The sequence below is a fragment of the Leguminivora glycinivorella genome, chromosome 19 (assembly GCF_023078275.1).
Source record: "Leguminivora glycinivorella isolate SPB_JAAS2020 chromosome 19, LegGlyc_1.1, whole genome shotgun sequence".
NCBI lineage: Eukaryota > Metazoa > Arthropoda > Insecta > Lepidoptera > Tortricidae > Leguminivora > Leguminivora glycinivorella.
This window is the reverse complement of record NC_062989.1, coordinates 2245597-2265169: the sequence shown is the minus strand read 5'-3', so window position 1 is coordinate 2265169 and position 19573 is coordinate 2245597. Positions and strand designations below refer to the sequence as shown.

The following is a 19573-nucleotide window of genomic DNA, read 5'->3' as shown; positions in this document are numbered from 1 at the left end:
AGAAAGGATCAAGATTGTTTTGTCCATTATTGTAGTGCGAGCGAGTGATAAGACGTGCTAGAAAGGGTCGGCATATTGGGCTCGCGCGGCGGGTAAAATACCTAATTTCGCCCGACGCCGAAATGTTATAACGCTCTTAAAAAGTTTAAATCGTTGCTAACAATTCTCAAGGCTAAACCTAATGAATGACATTAATATTAGTTATAGTATAACAGTAACCATTAGTAAATTGTTTTACATGCATTTTAGCACATAGAGCCTAGGTAATTAAAATAGGCAATAAAATAACTAATTTTATTTCATTCATTAGGTTTAGCCTTGAGAATAGTTGATAAAGATTACTATACTGTTATCAGGTGTTCGTGTTATCAACAGTCCGAGCCAAGATTGTTTTAATACAGTAATAATAATCTTGCGTGTATGCGATCAAAGTCTCTATCAACTTAGTAGTAGTAGTAAAACACTTTATTGTACCAGAAAATAATACAACACACAAGAAAAAGAGCTTATGACTAGTACAAAGGCGAACTTTAAGGGATCTTTTCCAGTTAATATTTGAGCAATAGGCTACTAGACTCGTATCGAATTTAGCACATCAAGTTATTATTTTCTGTAGTATTTGACTTAAGTAATCAATATTTATAGCTTGCGGGGATTAAAAGTGCGTGATGACTGCGTATTTTTAATTAAACATGTGTGTATGTTTTTTTTTTTAATTATGGACTCCGAAAACGGTGTTGGCCAATGGAGTGACGTCACATAATTCAGATCAACTATGGAAATTCTAGGTAGTAATCTGATCTCCATAGAAGCAACCTCTATTGTATTAAAATTCATAGTCGTTGACGGGTGTGACAATGTGAAATATTTTTTTCTAAATATACTGACGTCATGTCATAGATATTCTATAGATTAATATGGTTGATGTTGTTTTTGCCTGATCACGTAAAAGTAAACTTTAAATAATTTTTTTGCGGGTTTTTAAGTCGTAATAAAATATGGTACTATTTTTGTTCGTTTAATTAGATAGTAATTAATAATATAAGACATACTTTGAAAAAGGGTCAAGTAGCCTATTGAAGGAGAATTGGATATGGTAGGCATACAGTACAAACGGAGCAGAAAACGGATTCTAGGTAACAATAATGTATCTACATATCTAAATCACATCTATGTATACATAAATGGGTAATTAGAGACTAACCCCCTTATCCATAAAAAAGTTACCGAGCGTATTAGTTAGAAACCCCCGATATACTCGTAGTACACCGATTTCCACCAAACATGGCTAAGAACACTACCGACTAATTCAGCTTTCAAACAAAAAAAACTAAATATAAATCGATTCGGGAGCTACGATGGCACAGACAGACAAGACACGTTAAACTTATAACACCCCGTCGTTTTTGCGTTGAGGGTTATAAAGTGTTTTCTCCTTTGGTCACGATCCTCAACCATAAGACAACACAAACTTTAATGAAATCCCCAACCACGAGAGTAGGTACCAAGTGTAAGGCCTGGGGCCCGTTTCTCGAAAGGTACAAGCCTTGTATTACAAGTGCGCGAACTGTCAAATCGTATGGGTTGTCATGGTAACACACTTGTAATACGCGAAATGGGCCCCTGGGGCCCGTTTCTCGAAAGGTACAAGCCTTGTATTACAAGTGCGCGAACTGTCAAATCGTATGGATTTCCATGGAAACACACTTGTAATACGCGAAATGGGCCCCTGGGGCCCGTTTCTCGAAAGGTACAAGCCTTGTATTACAAGTGCGCGAACTGACAAATCGTATGGGTTGTCATGGAAACACACTTGTAATACAAGGCCTACCTACCTTGTACCTTTCGATAAACGGGCCCCTGGACTGGACGATCGCTCGGCTTACGGCCCAGCCACGACATTGGTCTAAGCGCGACAGCGGTGAGCGGCAGCCATACGTGCGAATGAAAAGTCCCATCGCTGTGTCTCGCTCCAATGTATGGCCGCCGCTCACCGCTGTCGCGCTTAGACCAATGTCGTGGCTGAGCCGTTAGCGTTCAGCGGGGGCGCCCGCGTGCACGCTAAGTAGCGTCGACTCAGGACTAGGGTTGTAAATAGAAAAAAAAACAAATGTTCTTTTTCAGAATTGTGAAATAAAACATGAAAAAAAACCGAGCACCATGGTTTTTTTTTCTAAATATGGTTTTTTTTTCAGATGAACAAATAATACGACAATAACGGTTTTTCGTGAGTTGTAACGTGTTTCAATAACAATAACGTACATTTTAATTCAATTAACATTCAGTATACAAACGTTTATTGGGGAATCCCCGATGCTGCGTGTAGCGTGGAGAGGCGGTGGTGTTTCCAACAGTAAATAGTGATAACTACCAACTACAGATTTCGTAAATGTTACTTTTATAAGACCAGAAATTAAAGTTATTTGATTAAATTCGTTTAATAGTTAACATTAAGTCTAAAAACCCGTATAAAAGTATTAACTATTTTGCAAATTTTGAGATTTCGTACTTTAGAAAAAAAACATACTCCAGAAAAAAAACTGTTTTTTTTTCACGGTTTTTTTTTCATGTTGTTTTTCAAGCCAGAAAAAAAACCGTTTTTTTACAACCCTACTCAGGACACTTGTATGAGCTTCAATTGTTTGATATGCACGCCGCACGCTCCGCCCCGATGCACGCCCGATATGAGCGTGCAATCAGAGGCCCATTTGTCGAAGCTACAAGTTACAATTTACAAGTGGTACCTAGCCAATATCTAATATTTATTTATTTTATTTATTTGGGGCATCAACAGCAATACAAAAAAACCGGCCAAGAGCGTGTCGGGCCACGCTCAGTGTAGGGTTCCGTAGTTTTCCGTATTTTTCTCAAAAACTACTGAACCTATCAAGTTCAAAACAATTTTCCTAGAAAGTATTTATAAAGTTCTACTTTTGTGATTTTTTTCATATTTTTTAAACATATGGTTCAAAAGTTAGAGGGGGGGACGCACTTTTTTTTCCTTTAGGAGCGATTATTTCCAAAAATATTAATATTATCAAAAAACGATCTTAGTAAACCCTTATTCGTTTTTTAATACCTATCCAACTATATATCACACATTGGGGTTGGAATGAAAAAAAATATCAGCCCCCACTTTACATGTAGGGGGGGTGCCCTAAGGAAACATTTTTTTCCACTTTTTATTTTTGCACTTTATTGGCGTAATTGATATACATATTGGTACCAAATTTCAGCTTTCTAGTGCTAACGGTTACTGAGATTATCCGCGGACGGACGGACGGACAGACAGACATGGCGAAACTATAAGGATTCCTAGTTGACTACGGAACCCTAAAAAGAAGAGATTTATAACATAAGGAACCATTAACATAGCCAATAACAGATGTCCACAAGTAGGTATACATTAAACATGCAAAAACTAAGTGGTAACAAAAAAAATACAAAAGTAAGGAATGAAGACAAACAAAAAACCCTACTTCTTATGAAGTAGGCACTTAGTACATAAGTATATAAGAAAGAAAGAAAGAAAGAAAAAATATTTATTTGGTATAAGAACAGTATAGGTATAACACAATACAAATAGAGTTAACCGGTATACCAAATAGGATGCCGCTCAGCGTAGACCATGTCTAAGAGACACGGCACTGATTTTCAGGGCACCCATACATATCTAGATATGGCTTGTTGGCTTGCATAATGTAATGTGTGTGCGCGTGTGTGTGTGCGTGTGTGAAGTGTATGTAGTGTATGTGTATGTGCGGTTGTGTCTGTCTGTTATGTTCATATGTGTGTTTTATCTGTCAATTGTCGCAGTCTTTAGTATTCAGTGAAAGTGACCGAATACGTGTTTTTAAGGTTGATTTAGTACAGTCAAACAAGTCTATACAATTAAACTGTTTGTTATAAAGTTTTAAAATACGATTGGGGGTGAATTTTGAGCGTAGTTGGTGTGTACTGTGGGTAGATTAAAAAGGGAACGCACTGAATTACGAGTTCTAATTGACGGCGCTGAAAATTTGATCTCCGAGAGCAAATGAGAACTGTCAATGCGCCCTAAGATTATGTCATATAGTAAAGAGATGTCTAATAAGATTCTTCTATTCTGTAGGCTCAATAAGCGGTGACGATTTCACCTTGACTCATAATCGGTAGTACGGAAGCACAGGTGTCCAGGTGTCGCAAAAAGGAACGTTGAATTTTCTTTATTTTATCTTAATAAATAAATAAATGTTGGGGCCACCTTAGCCCCTTAGCCAACTTAGCCCCAAACTAAGCAAAACTTGTACTATGGGTGCTAAGCGACGATATACATACTTAAATAGATAAATACATACTTATATACATATAAAACATCCACGACCCAGGAACAATCTGTGCTCATCACACAAACAAATGCCCTTACCGGGATTCGAACCCATTTTTGTGTATTCAAGTAAAGTATTTGTGTATTCATATTCAAGGACGCTTCGAACATATGCATATTATACAACTTTAATGCAGCCGACATCTTCAAATTCACCACAAACACAAAATACAAAACCCAAATTCTTATAAGCACGGTTCACAATATCGTCTATATGTTGATACGGTAGTTTTGAATCAAGGGCCACACCAAGGTCCTTTACCGAGCTTACTCGTTCTATAGCTTCACCTCCAATACTATATTGATATTTGATTGGACTAGGACTACGAGTAAAGGAGATGTTGACCCTGTAGCTGTTGACAATCGCTTAAACTGCTAACTTCAGTAAATATTTTTTGTCATCAGCATACATCAGGAACTCCGAGAATTGAAACACTGAGTAAATGTCAAGTAGATAAGCGTTGTAGAGCAAAGGACCGAGGTGCGAACCCTGAGGAACACCAGAGGGGACATTCACAAAGTTTGACCGGCATCCACCGAGGGCAACCGCTTGCCTCCTGTTCCAAACGTATGACGTGACCCATCTAAAGACATCACCGCGGAGACCCAGCCAGTGGAGCTTGCGTAGCAGGATGACGTGATCCACTCTTTCTAAAGCTTTTTCAAAATCTGTATAGATCACGTCAACTGCTTTCTTTTGTCCATATTTTTTACTACGAAATTCGTAAAATCTACCAAATTAGATATTGTTTAGTGATATTTGAGGAACCCATGCTGCTGTGGGGAATACCTTTGCTAATCATATCGTAAACATTATTTAATATCATTTTCTCGAATGATTTAGCGAACTGCTTTAAAATAGATAAACGATAATTTGTTATTTTGGACTTAGGTCCGTTTTTGTGAATAGGGACAATTAAAGCCTCTTTCCAAAGGCTTTTTAAATAAAATGGGTAAAGGATAACTAAGACTTGATGTACACAGTTCTATAAAAAAACGGGGGGATCCCGTTGCTTCCAGCTCCACCGTTAGGATTTAATTTAGATAATAAATTTTCAATTTGTACAGGTGAAATATTTATAGTCGAGACAATCTGCTGACTATTACAAAAAGGTGGCGCAAAATGCATTTCAGTGTAAGCTGAAAGAGGCAAGCTGAAAACGGAGTGAAAGAAATTATTAGCCATCACAAATCTGAACATTATCACTTAAAAGTCTGGCCTTGGTATTCAAAGGATTTTGGGTATGCAGAACCGCCTCGGCAAGCTTCTGCAAAAGACCAGAACTGCTTCGGATTGCTTGGACTGTATGCAGATAGTGTTTCCAACACAACTTTTGTAGTCGTTTTTGCCCGCTAACTTAATAGTGAAAAAATATCGTAATCCGAAGGATTATTATAATTTTTCCATTTCAAATGGATGTTATTCTTTTCCTTAATAACATTAATTAGGCAAGTGGTGTACCAAATCAAATAGGATACTTACGTTTTTTAAAGCGGGTATCTAATGGAATGTACTTAGCAATTATCTCATTAAGCACATTATACAACTTCGCCAGTCCTTGATCCACTGAAACCGAAGAAAGATACGAGTGCCAATCAATGTCATTGAGGCTGTTATTAATAAACTAGTGTGTTACCTTTCGAATATGACAAATTTGAAAGAGACTTCTGCTTGTAACTTTCAGTTTTGAGAAATAGGCCCCAGGACTTACGCTAAGAAGATACAAGTAGCGGCTCGTAACTTTAGCGCTGATTGTAATGTGGACGGGATAGCTGCGCATGGGGACGCATAGGTACCCTTCGCTCCTGTATCCCCCTGAGAGACCTGTTTTTAACTTCTGGGCTTTTTCAGAATTTGGGACCCCCAATTAGCATGAAATTTCTACAAAAATATTGTTTTTGTGTTAATTACATATATAAACTTAAAGCGATAATCTACATTCAGACTGAAAAAGTAAATTTTTAGACAGATTTTATGCTTAATTGTCGTCACAAAACTGACAGCGAGTTTATTTTTGTTAACAACTTATGCTAATTGGGGGGTCCCGAATTCTGATAATGCCCTTCTGCGCAATAACGGCTCAGCCACGACATTGGTCTAAGCGCGGCAGCGGTGAGCGGCGGCCATACATTGGAGCGAGACACAGCGATGGGACTTTTCATTCGCACGTATGGCTGCCGCTCACCGCCATAGCGCTTAGACCAATGTCGTGGCTGTGCCGTAACGTTCATAGTGTTTCCTGCCGCTTGTGCTATACTCCTTACATGTGAAAGGCACCCGGAACTTGTAGGCGAGCACCCTGGAGCCCGAGGAGCCAGCGTCTATGATGACCGAGTAGTGCCGCTCGCTCTCGTACCCGAGGCTCTTGGCTAGGCCATCGAACCACTGTGTCTGGCCCGCGAACAGACCTGAAGACAAAAAATAACGTTAGAAAAAACGTTTCATTTTTTTTATTAGCCTGCGTTAGTGTCCCACTGCTGGGCAAAGGCCTCCCCTTTCTTCCTCCACTCGACCCTATCACTCAGATTTGATTTATTGAACTGAAACTTCTAATCTAATGCAACTTCCAACTGACAGCGCGTAACACTCAATGTTACTTTGCGTGAAAGGCCGCTCACTCAGCGCGTAACATTATGCGTAACATTCTGTCAGTGTCGTTACGCTCAACGACTCACTCATTCCATTCATTCACTTATTCGCTCAGTCAGTGACAAAACAGAAATTAATTGAAATGTGTGTTTTATATTTAGATCGAGTGCAAAATGAGTTTATGTTTGTTCTTTTAATTATTTGAGAATATAGCAATGTAAATAGAATATTTTAAACTGTAAAAATATGGACGTTAGTCGTAATTTCTAATGCGACTTCCAACAGTCAGTGTTACCTACGTTGCGTGAAATGCCGTTCACTCAGCGCGTAACACTCTGTCAGTGTCGTTGCGCTGAACGCGACTCACTCATTCCATTCATTCACTTATTCACTCAGTGTGACAGACTAGAATGCCCAGAATGGTTTTGAATGGTGGAATGATTGGTGCAAAATGAGTTTATGTTTCTTATTTCAATAATTTGAGCGAATAGCAATGTAAAATGATTAAAACAGTAAAAAGATGGACGTGACTAAACGCAAAAACGTGAACTATCACTTGATAACATGTTTTTGAGGTTATATTATGAAGTTTCAATTCTTCCGAGCGGAGGGACTCCACGAATTGTTATTCGTTTATTCGTTTGGCATGTACAAAGTCGCTTATGAGAATACTGTTATTACTGTTGCCTACAATAGGAATGACGACTACATAAAAAAAATGGCATTCTGTTTAGTCCGTCAGTTAGATCGTCCAAAAATACTGAACACATATTTTTCGCTTTTTCTAATTAATGAAAAAAATACAAAGAGATAGAGCATCAGAGTGGGGGCTTCTGACGTCACTTCTAAGTAAAAATTGTACCTAGGCGTGACGTCACGCGAAACTTCAACGCCCTGTACCGTCGTAATTTTTCGTTTACGAGAAAAAAGAAAAAATACGTGTCTAAAATTCTTTGATAATCTAACTGACGGACTAATTGGTTTTTTTTAGTCGTCTCGTCTCGCCTATACTATGTCTAAATTCTTCGCCCCTTGGGTAGCGTTAGCATCAAGGTCTATACTCTGTACTTTTAGGTATTTAAAAGAACTTGTAAATTTATGTAAAAGAATTTGTAAATTTTCGGGTAGTTACAACATATTTTGTCGGTAAGCCAGCCAAATACAAAATCAAGTGGATCTATCTCTGACCGACCTGTCTTTAACCTTCTTATTTGGTCGTGTAATGTTTTCCTTTACTCTCAATTGGCATAAGGAGCATTTTGAGGGAAGATTTTGTTTAGTTTACATTTATTTAACACTGATTTAGGGCCAGCTGCATCAACCACATTTGACAGACACATCATCGTCACGCAGCAGAACTCTATGGAACTCTCCATACAATACAATTTAACGAATGCTTTGACGGTGACAGACGGTTTGGTGCAAGGATTCAGGATTTTTACACATATTTAAAATTGCAAACGCATCCACATGGAACCCGGTCATTAGTAAATGCAAGAAGAAACAAATATCGCAGGTTGAAAAACCGAATATCGTGAGTGTTGTGTCGACAAGGTGACATCCCTAGCGCACAAACTGTTCAAGTGGGTAGTCAGGACCAAGTGCGGGTAGTTCGAAAAACTCGTACAGCTAAAAGATGTTGATGTCAATGTGAGCCAGTCTGCTCCGAGACCACTGGGACAATGCCGTCCTTGAAACGTCGGAGGTTAGTGTTTAAAACAGTAATATACCGACGCGATTAAGTCCCGTTTGCAATTTTAAAATAGTTATTTGTTATACAAGGGGGCAAAGTTGTATTTTAACGCTGAGTGTGGAATTGAAAAACGAGCAAGTGAAAGGATTCTATAGTTGAACCACGAGCGAAGCGAGTGGTTCGAGAATAGAATCCTGAACTTGCGAGTTTTTTAACACACGAGAAGTAAAATACATTTGCACCCGAGTGTAACACAAAACTTTTCCCCTCACTATAGCGAGGAAACTACAACGCAAAAAATGCGTTTATCACTGCTTCCAGTTGTTCCACAGGTGGTAAAAATCATCTTTATTACTAGATTCACCTACTTTTATCAATTTTAAAGCAGTTAATTTGACTTTATTCAAGGTCAAATTACTTTACCCACTAGTGGATAAAATGCGTTTTTACCCGCTAGTATTAAAGGACAAAACACGTGTTTCCGAGCTAGTGAGGGGAAAATACATTTATTTAATTTAAATACCTAAAACTACAAACTATAGGACCTTCCCTCGGTCTTCCCAACATCGTTTCGGAAACTGTCTTCTGATGTGATGCTTTGTCTACTGACGGAAATGGTTGGACTGGAATGGACGCGGCATAGACAATGTAAACACATTTCTTCAATGTTTAAAAGGTTTCAACATGCTATGCATTGTTATGGAAAATCTCGAAAAACAAACAGTCATTGTCTAAAAACTAGGCCGAATCTACACTGGCGAAAACTTTCAATACCTCAATTTTGACGTTATATTGTTAAGCGTAAGCTCACTGAAGTAGAAAGTACTTTCCGTAACATTTTTTATAGTAAATACTATGCCCTAAGAACAAATTAAATTATTTTCATAGAAAATATTTTTAACTTGTATTTTTTAAGTAGTCATAACTATTATGTTATAAACATTAAACACATTAGAGGCCCTGGTCATTTTTTCTTTGTATATTACATTTATTTAATGTTTAAACACTATGCCCTTCACAAAGTTCAGATTATTTTGGGACACCTTACATATCGGCCACAGTTTAGTACTTCCTACCCAAACGGAGCTTTAGTTGTCTTTAGTTGTCCACCCCACTTTTTTTGTAACATGGGTATTTTTTACGCGATTCATACTCAGAATCGCGAGCTTTTTCGTGCCTGATAGGTGAAAAAAAATGTCCCAAGATTTCCATACATTTTTTCGAACCTTCTATTCCGTTACCGCCATACAAAATGTATGAAAAAATGGTAACGGAATGGGAAAAAAACCTTGGGACACTTTTTTTCTCCTATTAGAATTGAAAGAGCTCGCGATTCTGAGTGGAAAACACATAAAAATTTCCAAATCCAAAAGAAAAGTGGGGTGGACAACTTTGATAAAATTGGTCCTGCACCTACTATAGGCGAAGCGACGATGGGGACTACTTACTCGTATATACGTATAGTTTAAATACTTACATATAAAACAACCACTCAGGGACAAATTTAATATCAGTGCTGTCAAAATGCCTTTACCTGGATTCGAACCCAGGACAATCGGCTTCGCAGGCAGTGGTCACTACACATTAGGCCAGACCGGTCGCCATAAAATTCGTTAAAAATTACGAGTATGCACCAACTCATAATTTAGAACTTCTCTTATGCGTAAATTTTATTAAGTGATCCAATAACAGATTATATTCTTTATTTATCTCTTTTCTTAGATTAGGTTTTTTACAATATGAGTATAAAAGTAAAATAAAATAAAACACTTACAAAACAATATAAAACATATAAACACATTATAAAAAACCTAACCTAGGGTGCCGCCAGCAGCGGGGCAGGGCCCAAGCTGCCGGTGGTTAGGGCTGCAGAGAGAGGAACCGTCGGACTATCCGCGCCGTGTCCAAGATCACCGCCTTAATAACAGATTATTATTCTTATTTTTTTTTTATAAAAGCAATATTCGTAAAAAATAATAACTTAATCTTTTACGCGGAGACATGCCTTTAGTTCGTAATGTTATGTCATTAAAGATTAGATTTTTCAATTCCGCAAGTCATCGTGAAATTCGTAAATTACATGATTAATTGATTAATATCGCTGGGTATGTGACTCAACCTAGTAAGTTCAGCCTTACAACTTTTTATACTTAAAGTTATTATAAACTAATCGGCGATTTATCCTAATAGTCACACGGTGGGTGAAGATAGTCATTGAGCTCACCAGTTCAGTAATCATCATCCTCCTTTTTTTTATGGGATAGGAGGCAAACGAGCAGACAGGTCGCCTGATGGCAAGCGATCACCGCCGCCCATGGACACCCGAAACACCAGAGGTGTTTGAGGTGCGTTGCCGGCCTTTAAGATGGGTGTACGCTCTTTTCTTGAAGATTTGAAGGTCGTATCGGTCCGGAAATACCGCAGGCGACAATTCATTCAATTCCTTGCGTTATCCCGGCATTTGCCAGGGCTCATGGGAGCCTGGGGTCCGCTTTGACAACTAATCCTAAGATTTGGCGTAGGCACTAGTTTTTACGAAAGCGACTGCCATCACCTTCCAACCCGAAGGGTAAACTAGACCTTCTTGGAATTAGTCCGGTTTCCTCACGATGTTTTCCTTCACTGAAAAGCGACTGGCAAATATCACCAGTAATAGTACTTACTAATAGTCACTTTTGCTTTAAATGAAATGAAATGAAATGAAAAGACTGAGGTCGTATTTTTCAGGGAATACGAGGAAGGAATGCTATACGAGGTTGAGTCATACGATATCACACGTATCACAACTATACGAGTTTGAGTCACTCAACGCTCGAAATTCGCGAGAACATTAAAATGATGGAAAAAAATGTATTACAGACCTACAATTAATATAGGATATCGCAGCAGATTTGTTTTAACCTTTGACATAATGAACTGTTAACCAACCACTCGTAGATATAACGAAAATCCAGATGAGTTATATAATAAAAGAAAACTCGAAATTTCAAACTGGTTGAAATGATTTTACGACTGCAACTGAATGCTCTAACTTTCGCCATTTTACGGCACACGCGTAATTAGCAAACGTAAAAAATTGTTTGGTTATAGGTATAATTGTTTCTGAAGAAGATAGGGAGATATAAAGTGTTGTTTGTTGGTGCGCAGTATACAGGGTGAGACAAAAAGGACCATTCAAACTTTACATAGAGACTTTTGAGGTCATAATGAACAACTCTATTATCGGAACAATGAATCTTTTAAATACCTTGGCCATGTGGTTACCTCTGACTTGAAGGACGATGCTGATATTGAGCGAGAGCGAAGGGCGTTGTCTGTTAGGGCAAACATGGTGGCCCGCAGGTTTGCTCGTTGCTCCGCTGAAGTTAAGTTAACTCTCTTTAGAGCCTTCTGTACAACTTTCTACACGAGCAGCCTGTGGATCTCCTATACCCAGAAACAGTACAACGCCCTCCGTGTACAGTACAACAATGCCTTCAGGATGCTGATGGGACTGCCCCGCTACTGCAGTGCATCAGGTATGTTTGCCAATGCTAGAGTAGACTGTTTCTACACCACGATGCGGAAGCGGTGCACATCCCTGGCGCGTAGGGTGCGGGGCAGCTCTAGCGGCCTCCTGAGGGTATTTGCGTCAAGGTTTGACTGTCAGTACATCAATCATTGCCATATGATTCATGTACTGACAGGCAAGCTTATATACTGTACATAAATGTGTCTTTTATGTTATGTCCTGTCCTGTTTTATATCTACTAACCATATCTGCTATAATTATTTATTACTAATTACTAACACATGTTTTGTTTTGTAAATTTTGTGAATTTTGTGAATGCTGAAATAAAATTGGCTGCTCCATAGAAATGAGCGGCAACATGACAGCAGGGGCGGCTCACTCTGCAATTCTATCGCCGCGCTACAAGTACATGCTGGCGGCCGCGAGTTCGCGGCCTAATCAGGGGTGGCGCGCGTTTTCACGGAACGCACGTTCGTACTTTTTTTTGTTACTTTACGTCGCGAGTTTTTTTTAAGGTTCATATGCTATGTCCGCATGTGGAATGACTAATAATGCTTAGTTAAATAGACCTCATGAATAAAATAGGACAATTTACACATATCTACTATTAATTATGTCCCACGGAAAAGTTCAATAAGGCTTGTGATGTTGGGAATTACAAGAATATATAAATACTGTATATATACCTAGAGAGTACCCAAAACTTGACTGTATTAGTATAACATTTTATCTGATATTAATTCGTTTTAATCCATAGGCAACCCTATCGTCCGACGCTGCGCACGTGTGGCTCCTTTCTTTGTTAGAATTTGGTAGGCAAGTAAAAAGGCGGCATTTCGTGAACATCAAAGCAGTGGGCCTTCTGTACTTGTACTATTATATTATTCTGTGATGACAGTCGAAATGTATGAAACAGCAAATTTTTTTTTGTGATTTCAGCATTGGTCCCATAATAGGTTTTGTTTATTATGACCTCAAGAGTCACTATGCAAAGTTTGAATAGTCCCTTTTTATTTCACCATGTATATTATGTATAAGTTTATGTTTTCAATGTTACCCACAAGACGGCATATGTATAAAAAAATGTAATATTAATGATCCATTGCCCATTGTAATGGGCTTAGGTACTCTTGGCCACAGACTAGCCAAAGGCAAAGACGTGGCCTACGATGGAGTGAGCTCGCCCAGAAGATGCCTGTTCACTCTTGATTTGAAGGTTGCCGGGTTATATGAGCTCGGAAATATAGCCGCCGGCAAGGAATTCCACTCCTTGGCAGTGCGCATAAGAAAAGAAGAAGCAAAGCGCTTCGTGCGAATTCGTCTTTTTCTTAATCTAATAGTTTCAATCACAGTTTATTTTATTATCACAAACAAAATCTGTTTGTCAGATTAAACTTATGCATTTTGGGTTGTTCATTAATTTGTCAGAAAACTCAAATTTTAATCATATACATACGTATAACATAAAACGGAGACAGACTGACACACCTACGGACAATATTTATGTTAACTATTACATTGAATTCGTATTTGAACAGTTATAATATTACCAGTTTACTGCCAACAAAACCATGGTAGAAACATAGGTTCAAAATTAATCATTATTGCAAAAGGTAATTAATTTTCGGCTGATAAGGATGTCGAATAATACTTGCATATACCTGTATATACTGCATATTGCTTATACTCTGTACTTTTAAGTACTTAATAACCTAACCACAAAATTAAAATTTTGAAAAAACCCCCGACCTCGCGGTCGGGTTATGTGGCCATAGTGGACCGATTTTTATGAAACATGGCTAAGAACACTCCCGACTAACTCAGCTTTCAAACAAAAAAAACTAAATCGAAATCGGTTCATCCGTTCAGGAGTTACGAGCCACAAAAAGACACACAGAATGACAGACAGACAAACAGACAGATAGACACGTCAAACTTATAACACCCCGTCGTTTTTGCGTCGGGGGTTAAAAAAACGTAAACAGTTTTTGGGATAGTTACAACATTTGTGAGTGTGCACGAGAAAGCGTCCCACTTTGTCGATTGCTATAAACGTGCACGAGAAAGCGTCCCGCTTTGTCAGTTTATTCATATAAAGATACAAGTAAATATCGCCCTAATGGTAACCGACAAAGTGGGACGTTTTACTAAACACAAGCGCTGGTAGCCTAGTGGTAAGAGCGTGCGACTTTCGATCCGAAGGTCGCGGGTTCGAACCCCGGTTCGTACCAATTAGTTTTTCGGAACATGTGTGTGAAATGTCATTTGATATTTGCCAAGTCGCTTTTCGGTGAAGGAAAACATCGTGAGGAAACCGGACTAATTCCAATAAGGCCTAGTTACCCTTCGGGTTGGAAGGTCAGATGGCAGTTGCTTTCGTAAAACTAGTGCTTACGCCAAATTTTGGGATTAGTTGTCAAAGCGGAGCCCAGGCTCCCATGAACCATGGCAAATGCCGGGGTAACTCAGATTCGTTGGTTAACCAACCAAATTCAAAAAACCAAGCCGAATCTGTGACCTGTCTTTAACCTTCTTGTTTGGTTGTGTAATGTTGTCATCTACCCTCAACTAGCAAAAGGAGCCTTTTGAGGGTATATATTGTTTACATTGACAGATGTCATATATACCATAGATCAAGCAAACGTATCTACTTAGCGTGTCAAATGAACTCAGTGAAATCCACTGAGTTGTCCGTCTTTACTCGCAGCTTGCAGCTTTCGGGCGTCAATTTTTGTAAGTTGAAGTCAACCAAAACATAAAAAATGCCTCGTTACGTGATATTCAATTGCAACAACACAAAAATTATGAACAATCAAGAGCCTGAGACATATTTAAAATTACAGGCAAGAATCAACTTCAGTACAAAATTTGACACGCTCGGCCCCTATACAAATATATGAATTTGTTTCTTCTATCTAAATTAAGTTCTGTGTTTACATTAATTATTTAAATAAACAAAATATTGAACAGGCTGGTTTCCGACCTGGAAGGAGCTGCACGGACCAAGTCTTAGCCCTCACGACCCACATCGAATCTGGATTCCAAAAAGCGCTCAAGTCCACAGCAGTTTTTATTGACCTAACTGCTGCTTACGACACGGTATGGAAACACGGTCTCATGAGGAAAGTTCTAGGTGCGATTCCGAGTAGAGAGGTAGCAGACCTCATAAACAGTTTATTAAGCGAACGGGAGTTCGAGGTCTGTTTGGGAGACTCAAAAAGTAAGAGACGGAAGCTGAATAACGGCCTACCTCAAGGATCTGTGTTAGCGCCGAAACTTTTTAACCTCTATATCCACGACCTACCGCCGACGGAAGCCACAAAGTTCATATATGCAGACGACATAGCTCTGGTCGCGCAAACTAAATCCTTCTCGGCGGGGGAATGTGCCCTAACTGCGGACCTTACTAAACTGGCAGAATATTTTAAGTTTTGGCGTCTGATCCCTAGCGTAAGCAAGACAGAGGTATCGTGCTTCCATCTTAGCAACCAATTAGCGAACTACCAACCAACTGTCTATTTTAATGGAGAACCGCTTAAGTACAACAAATGCCCCAAATACTTAGGAGTCACCCTTGACAGATCCCTCACATATAAGGAGCACCTCACCAAGTTGTCACTTAAACTTGCATCGCGGAATAACATAATACATAGACTGTGTGGAACATCCTGGGGAGCATCCGCTGATTGTTTACGCACGACTAGTGTCGCCTTAGTATACTCAGCTGCAGAGTACTGTGCTCCTGTATGGTTGGAGAGCGCACACGTAGCGAAGGTAGACACTAAACTCAATGACACCATGCGATGCATCACCGGAACTGTTAAGTCAACCCCCACATACTGGCTACCAACTCTGTCCCACATTGCTCCCCCACACCTGCGTAGGAAAAACGCGCTGAGAAGGGAAACAGAAAAGATTACCACAGCAGACTCATTACCCATTCACGTGGATTTCTGCAACCCTCCTCACCAACGCCTGAAGTCCAGAAAACCAGCATACACCCAGAACCTCTCAACTTTCAATGTCTCCGAGGCTTGGAAACAGGAATGGACAGCTACCAATGCAGGCTCAAAAGTCGCAGACCCTACATGTCGACTTCCAGGCTTTGAACTGCCGAGAAGGCAGTGGTGTCGCCTAAATAGACTCCGAACGGGCCACGGTCGATGCAACTACCTTCTACACAAATGGGGATGGAGGGTTTCAGCCCTGTGCGATTGCGGCGAGGAAGACCAGACCATGGAACACATAATCCAGCGCTGCCCCCTTCGTTCATATCGAGGGCTGCCAGAAGACTTGCTACATCTCACACCCGATGCAGCTGACTGGCTAAGCTCCCTGAATATTGACATTTGAAATGTAGAAATAATTTGCCTATTTTTAAATTGATGCCATACGACTAAATAAATAAATTTAAATAAACAATTTAAAAAACCGGCCAAGAGCGTGTCGGGCCACGCTCAGTGTAGGGTTCCGTAGTTTTCCGTGTTTTTCTCAAAAACTACTGAACCTATCAAGTTCAAAACAATTTTCCTAGAAAGTCTTTATAAAGTTCTACTTTTGTGATTTTTTTCATATTTTTTAAACCACAGAGAACCTCCTATAGAGTAGCAATCTTGTATATTTTGTTCGCGATACGAGTCACCAGTGCCAGGGGTGTGAGGAGCGGGCGGGGAATGTGTTAAGCGCGCTGTGATTGGCCGTTTCAAGGACGGCGGGCAGTCGCGCCAGATGAAAGGGACTGTCCCTCTACTGACGCGTAAGTGGCCAATGTAAGTTGACCTATGCCGGCTCTGAATAAATTATAAATATGACTTTTATGTGGAATGTAATGACGTCTGTTTTTAAATTTGAGCTTCTTGTTACCTTTGCACACCATTTCACACTACAGGTGGACATCTTTAAGACATCAAAATACCCTTTTTCAATTTTTTTACTGCGAAAAACACGCGCTGCTTTCGGGTCTGTTACTTGGTCGCTACTGATCGGGCACGGCGAGCGCCCGCGCTTATATCAGTGCAAATACTAGGAAGGCTGGCGACCGCGAGTCGTCTTGTAATGGATGTCTATAGGGGTTGGTCTGTGTTTTAAACCTATGGTTCAAAAGTTAGAAGAGGGGGGGGGACGCACTCACCCCGCACCCGCACTTTTTTTCCTTTAAGAGCGATTATTTCCGAAAGTATTAACATTATCAAAAAATGATTTTAGTAAACCCTTATTCATTTTTAAATACCTATCCAACAATATATCACACGTTGGGGTTGGAATGAAAAAAATATCAGCCCCCACTTTGCATGTAGGGGGGGTACCCATATAAAAAAAAATTTCCCATTTTTTATTTTTGCACTTTGTTGGCGTGATTGATATACATATTGGTACCAAATTTCAGCTTCCTAGTGCTAACGGTTACTGAGATTATCCGCGGACGGACGGACGGACGGACGGACGGACGGACGGACGGACGGACGGACGGACGGACGGACGGACGGACGGACGGACAGACGGACAGACGGACGGACAGACAGACATGGCGAAACTATAAGGGTTCCTAGTTGACTACGGAACCCTAAAAGTTCGGTTTTGCGAGCCATATACGTGCTCATCAGAGAAAGTTGTAAGGGTTGCCGTTATCGGATACAACATGGGGGACTATATTATATTATACACCGTGCTTGTTTTATTTTCCGTTAAATTCGACACGTAGCTTGGTTCATTATCAGGAACCACCCTGTATATCACTTTTAGTTAAATTCGCAAAAAAAATTTTTTCATCATTTTCATACATAATAAATGAATTTATTAGTGTGAGAGACCCTTAAGAATAACATTCAAGTTAGTTACAAGTGATTGACGGCACATGTCAAAACAAATAACATTAGGAATTGGTAAAGGTTGTCACACACATGTTCAGTAATTATCTTTACTTTTTTAATAACTCGATAACCGTAAAAGTTAAGACGATAGTTTCTTAGAGAAATTAATTGTATTTGATCTAAAGAACCTAACCTTAAAGTTAACGGAATTCAATAAAAACAGGTTATACAGATACAGACTATAGAAAAGTAAAGTGATGACCCTAATTTCCAACCATGGCATCCGTAATAGGGTTTTCTTATTAAACACTCACCCATAAAATATGTCATGCATAGTGCGGCTACAATGAGTAGAATGAATGTTTTCTTAAGACGGCGAGGAGGCTTCAGCGATCTGTTACTCCGTATGTTGATGTTCGGCGCTGAGCTATCATCTTTTAACTAAAAAAAAAGAAACATTTCAAATGCTGACTAGATGTCTATAAGGTATTTTGATATTTACATTATGGATTGTCAATTTTAGCAGTGCGGCAGTGACACAGTGGTAAGTCATCCATAAACTTCTTACAAATTAGACTGGACAATTATATTAGAACTTTGAAAAGTGCAAAATAAACACAAGTGCAGTGATATACACGCATCAGCTCGAAGAGCTGCTAGTGTATCAAATAAATAATAAATAAAATTCATAGTAGTGTAGATTCTATCAAGATGCCGTGAAATCAATCATTAGGATCACTCCACGAGAATATTGACAACAGGCAATTCTTCTAATACTTCTGAAGATGCTAAGAAAGTTAAATTGTGTCAGACATGCTTCCATGACTTGCTTAACAAATTGGCTGTATTTTCTCGAGTTTTAAGGATTTGATTGACATAGCTGCATTACAAGGCGAAAGCATGTCATATGTAACAGCAACATTCTCATGGAATGCCCCATGTGTAAGTAATTTAGTATGTTTGAGAATATAATTGAATTCTAAAATAACTTGGATGTTGAATCGGCTCAGATGGTGTTTAGTCTACATTACTGACACCAAACACTGCCATACCATAACAACTGATGTTATGATTAGATGAATTGTTATGAACACTGAAAATTATGGGAAAAAAGTATCAAAACAAATTACATTTCCATTAAAAAGTAGAATTCATGTTACATTCCTCTTTGTATCGCCATAAACTTTTATGTCGAAAATATTTATTTTGTTAAATCAATAGTAAAAACTTTGATGAATGTAAAACACTCACGAAAATGGAGTATTAATGAAGAAATTACTTAGAAACACTCTACGCTACCCAGCTGTGAAGACAAGTATAAAATATTCCGCTTACGGTGTAAAATTCATTCAATATTTACAATTTGCGTTCCTCACGAAACAACCAACACCCTTACCTCTAAGTACCGGTAAGTACTGAATTTTCCCATATCGGGCTGACATAAACATCACAACCAGACACTAAGTTAAATAATAAATACTGTACATTGAAATGTTAGAATACGTCAACCTTTTGTAACATATTTTTAGCGACTAAAGCCTTCCATAATTAGTGGACTGAAATCGACATCGCTGACAAATTTTGGAAGGCAAAATACAGCTGT

At 39.1% G+C, this 19573-nt stretch overlaps 1 protein-coding gene across 7 annotated transcripts in view; it reads right to left on the bottom strand.

Annotated features, from left to right (window-relative positions):
- LOC125236259 (nucleoside diphosphate phosphatase ENTPD5) overlaps positions 1 to 19573 on the bottom strand; it is a 40853-nt gene that overhangs the window by 20622 nt on the left and 658 nt on the right. For 3 of the 7 annotated variants that reach the window (XM_048142961.1, XM_048142962.1, XM_048142964.1), the window contains exons 1-4: positions 19367 to 19544; positions 18285 to 18411; positions 6632 to 6775; positions 5850 to 5933 (exon numbers count right to left, since the gene is read on the bottom strand). In XM_048142961.1, coding sequence (XP_047998918.1) covers positions 5850 to 5933; positions 6632 to 6775; positions 18285 to 18411; positions 19367 to 19399 — 388 coding nt within the window. In that variant the 5' untranslated portion in view covers positions 19400 to 19544. Of the gene's footprint in view, positions 1 to 5849; positions 5934 to 6631; positions 6776 to 11510; positions 11642 to 18284; positions 18412 to 19366; positions 19545 to 19573 lie in introns of those variants that run through there. The other 4 variants (XM_048142965.1, XM_048142966.1, XM_048142963.1 and 1 more) reach the window with 3 other exon arrangements.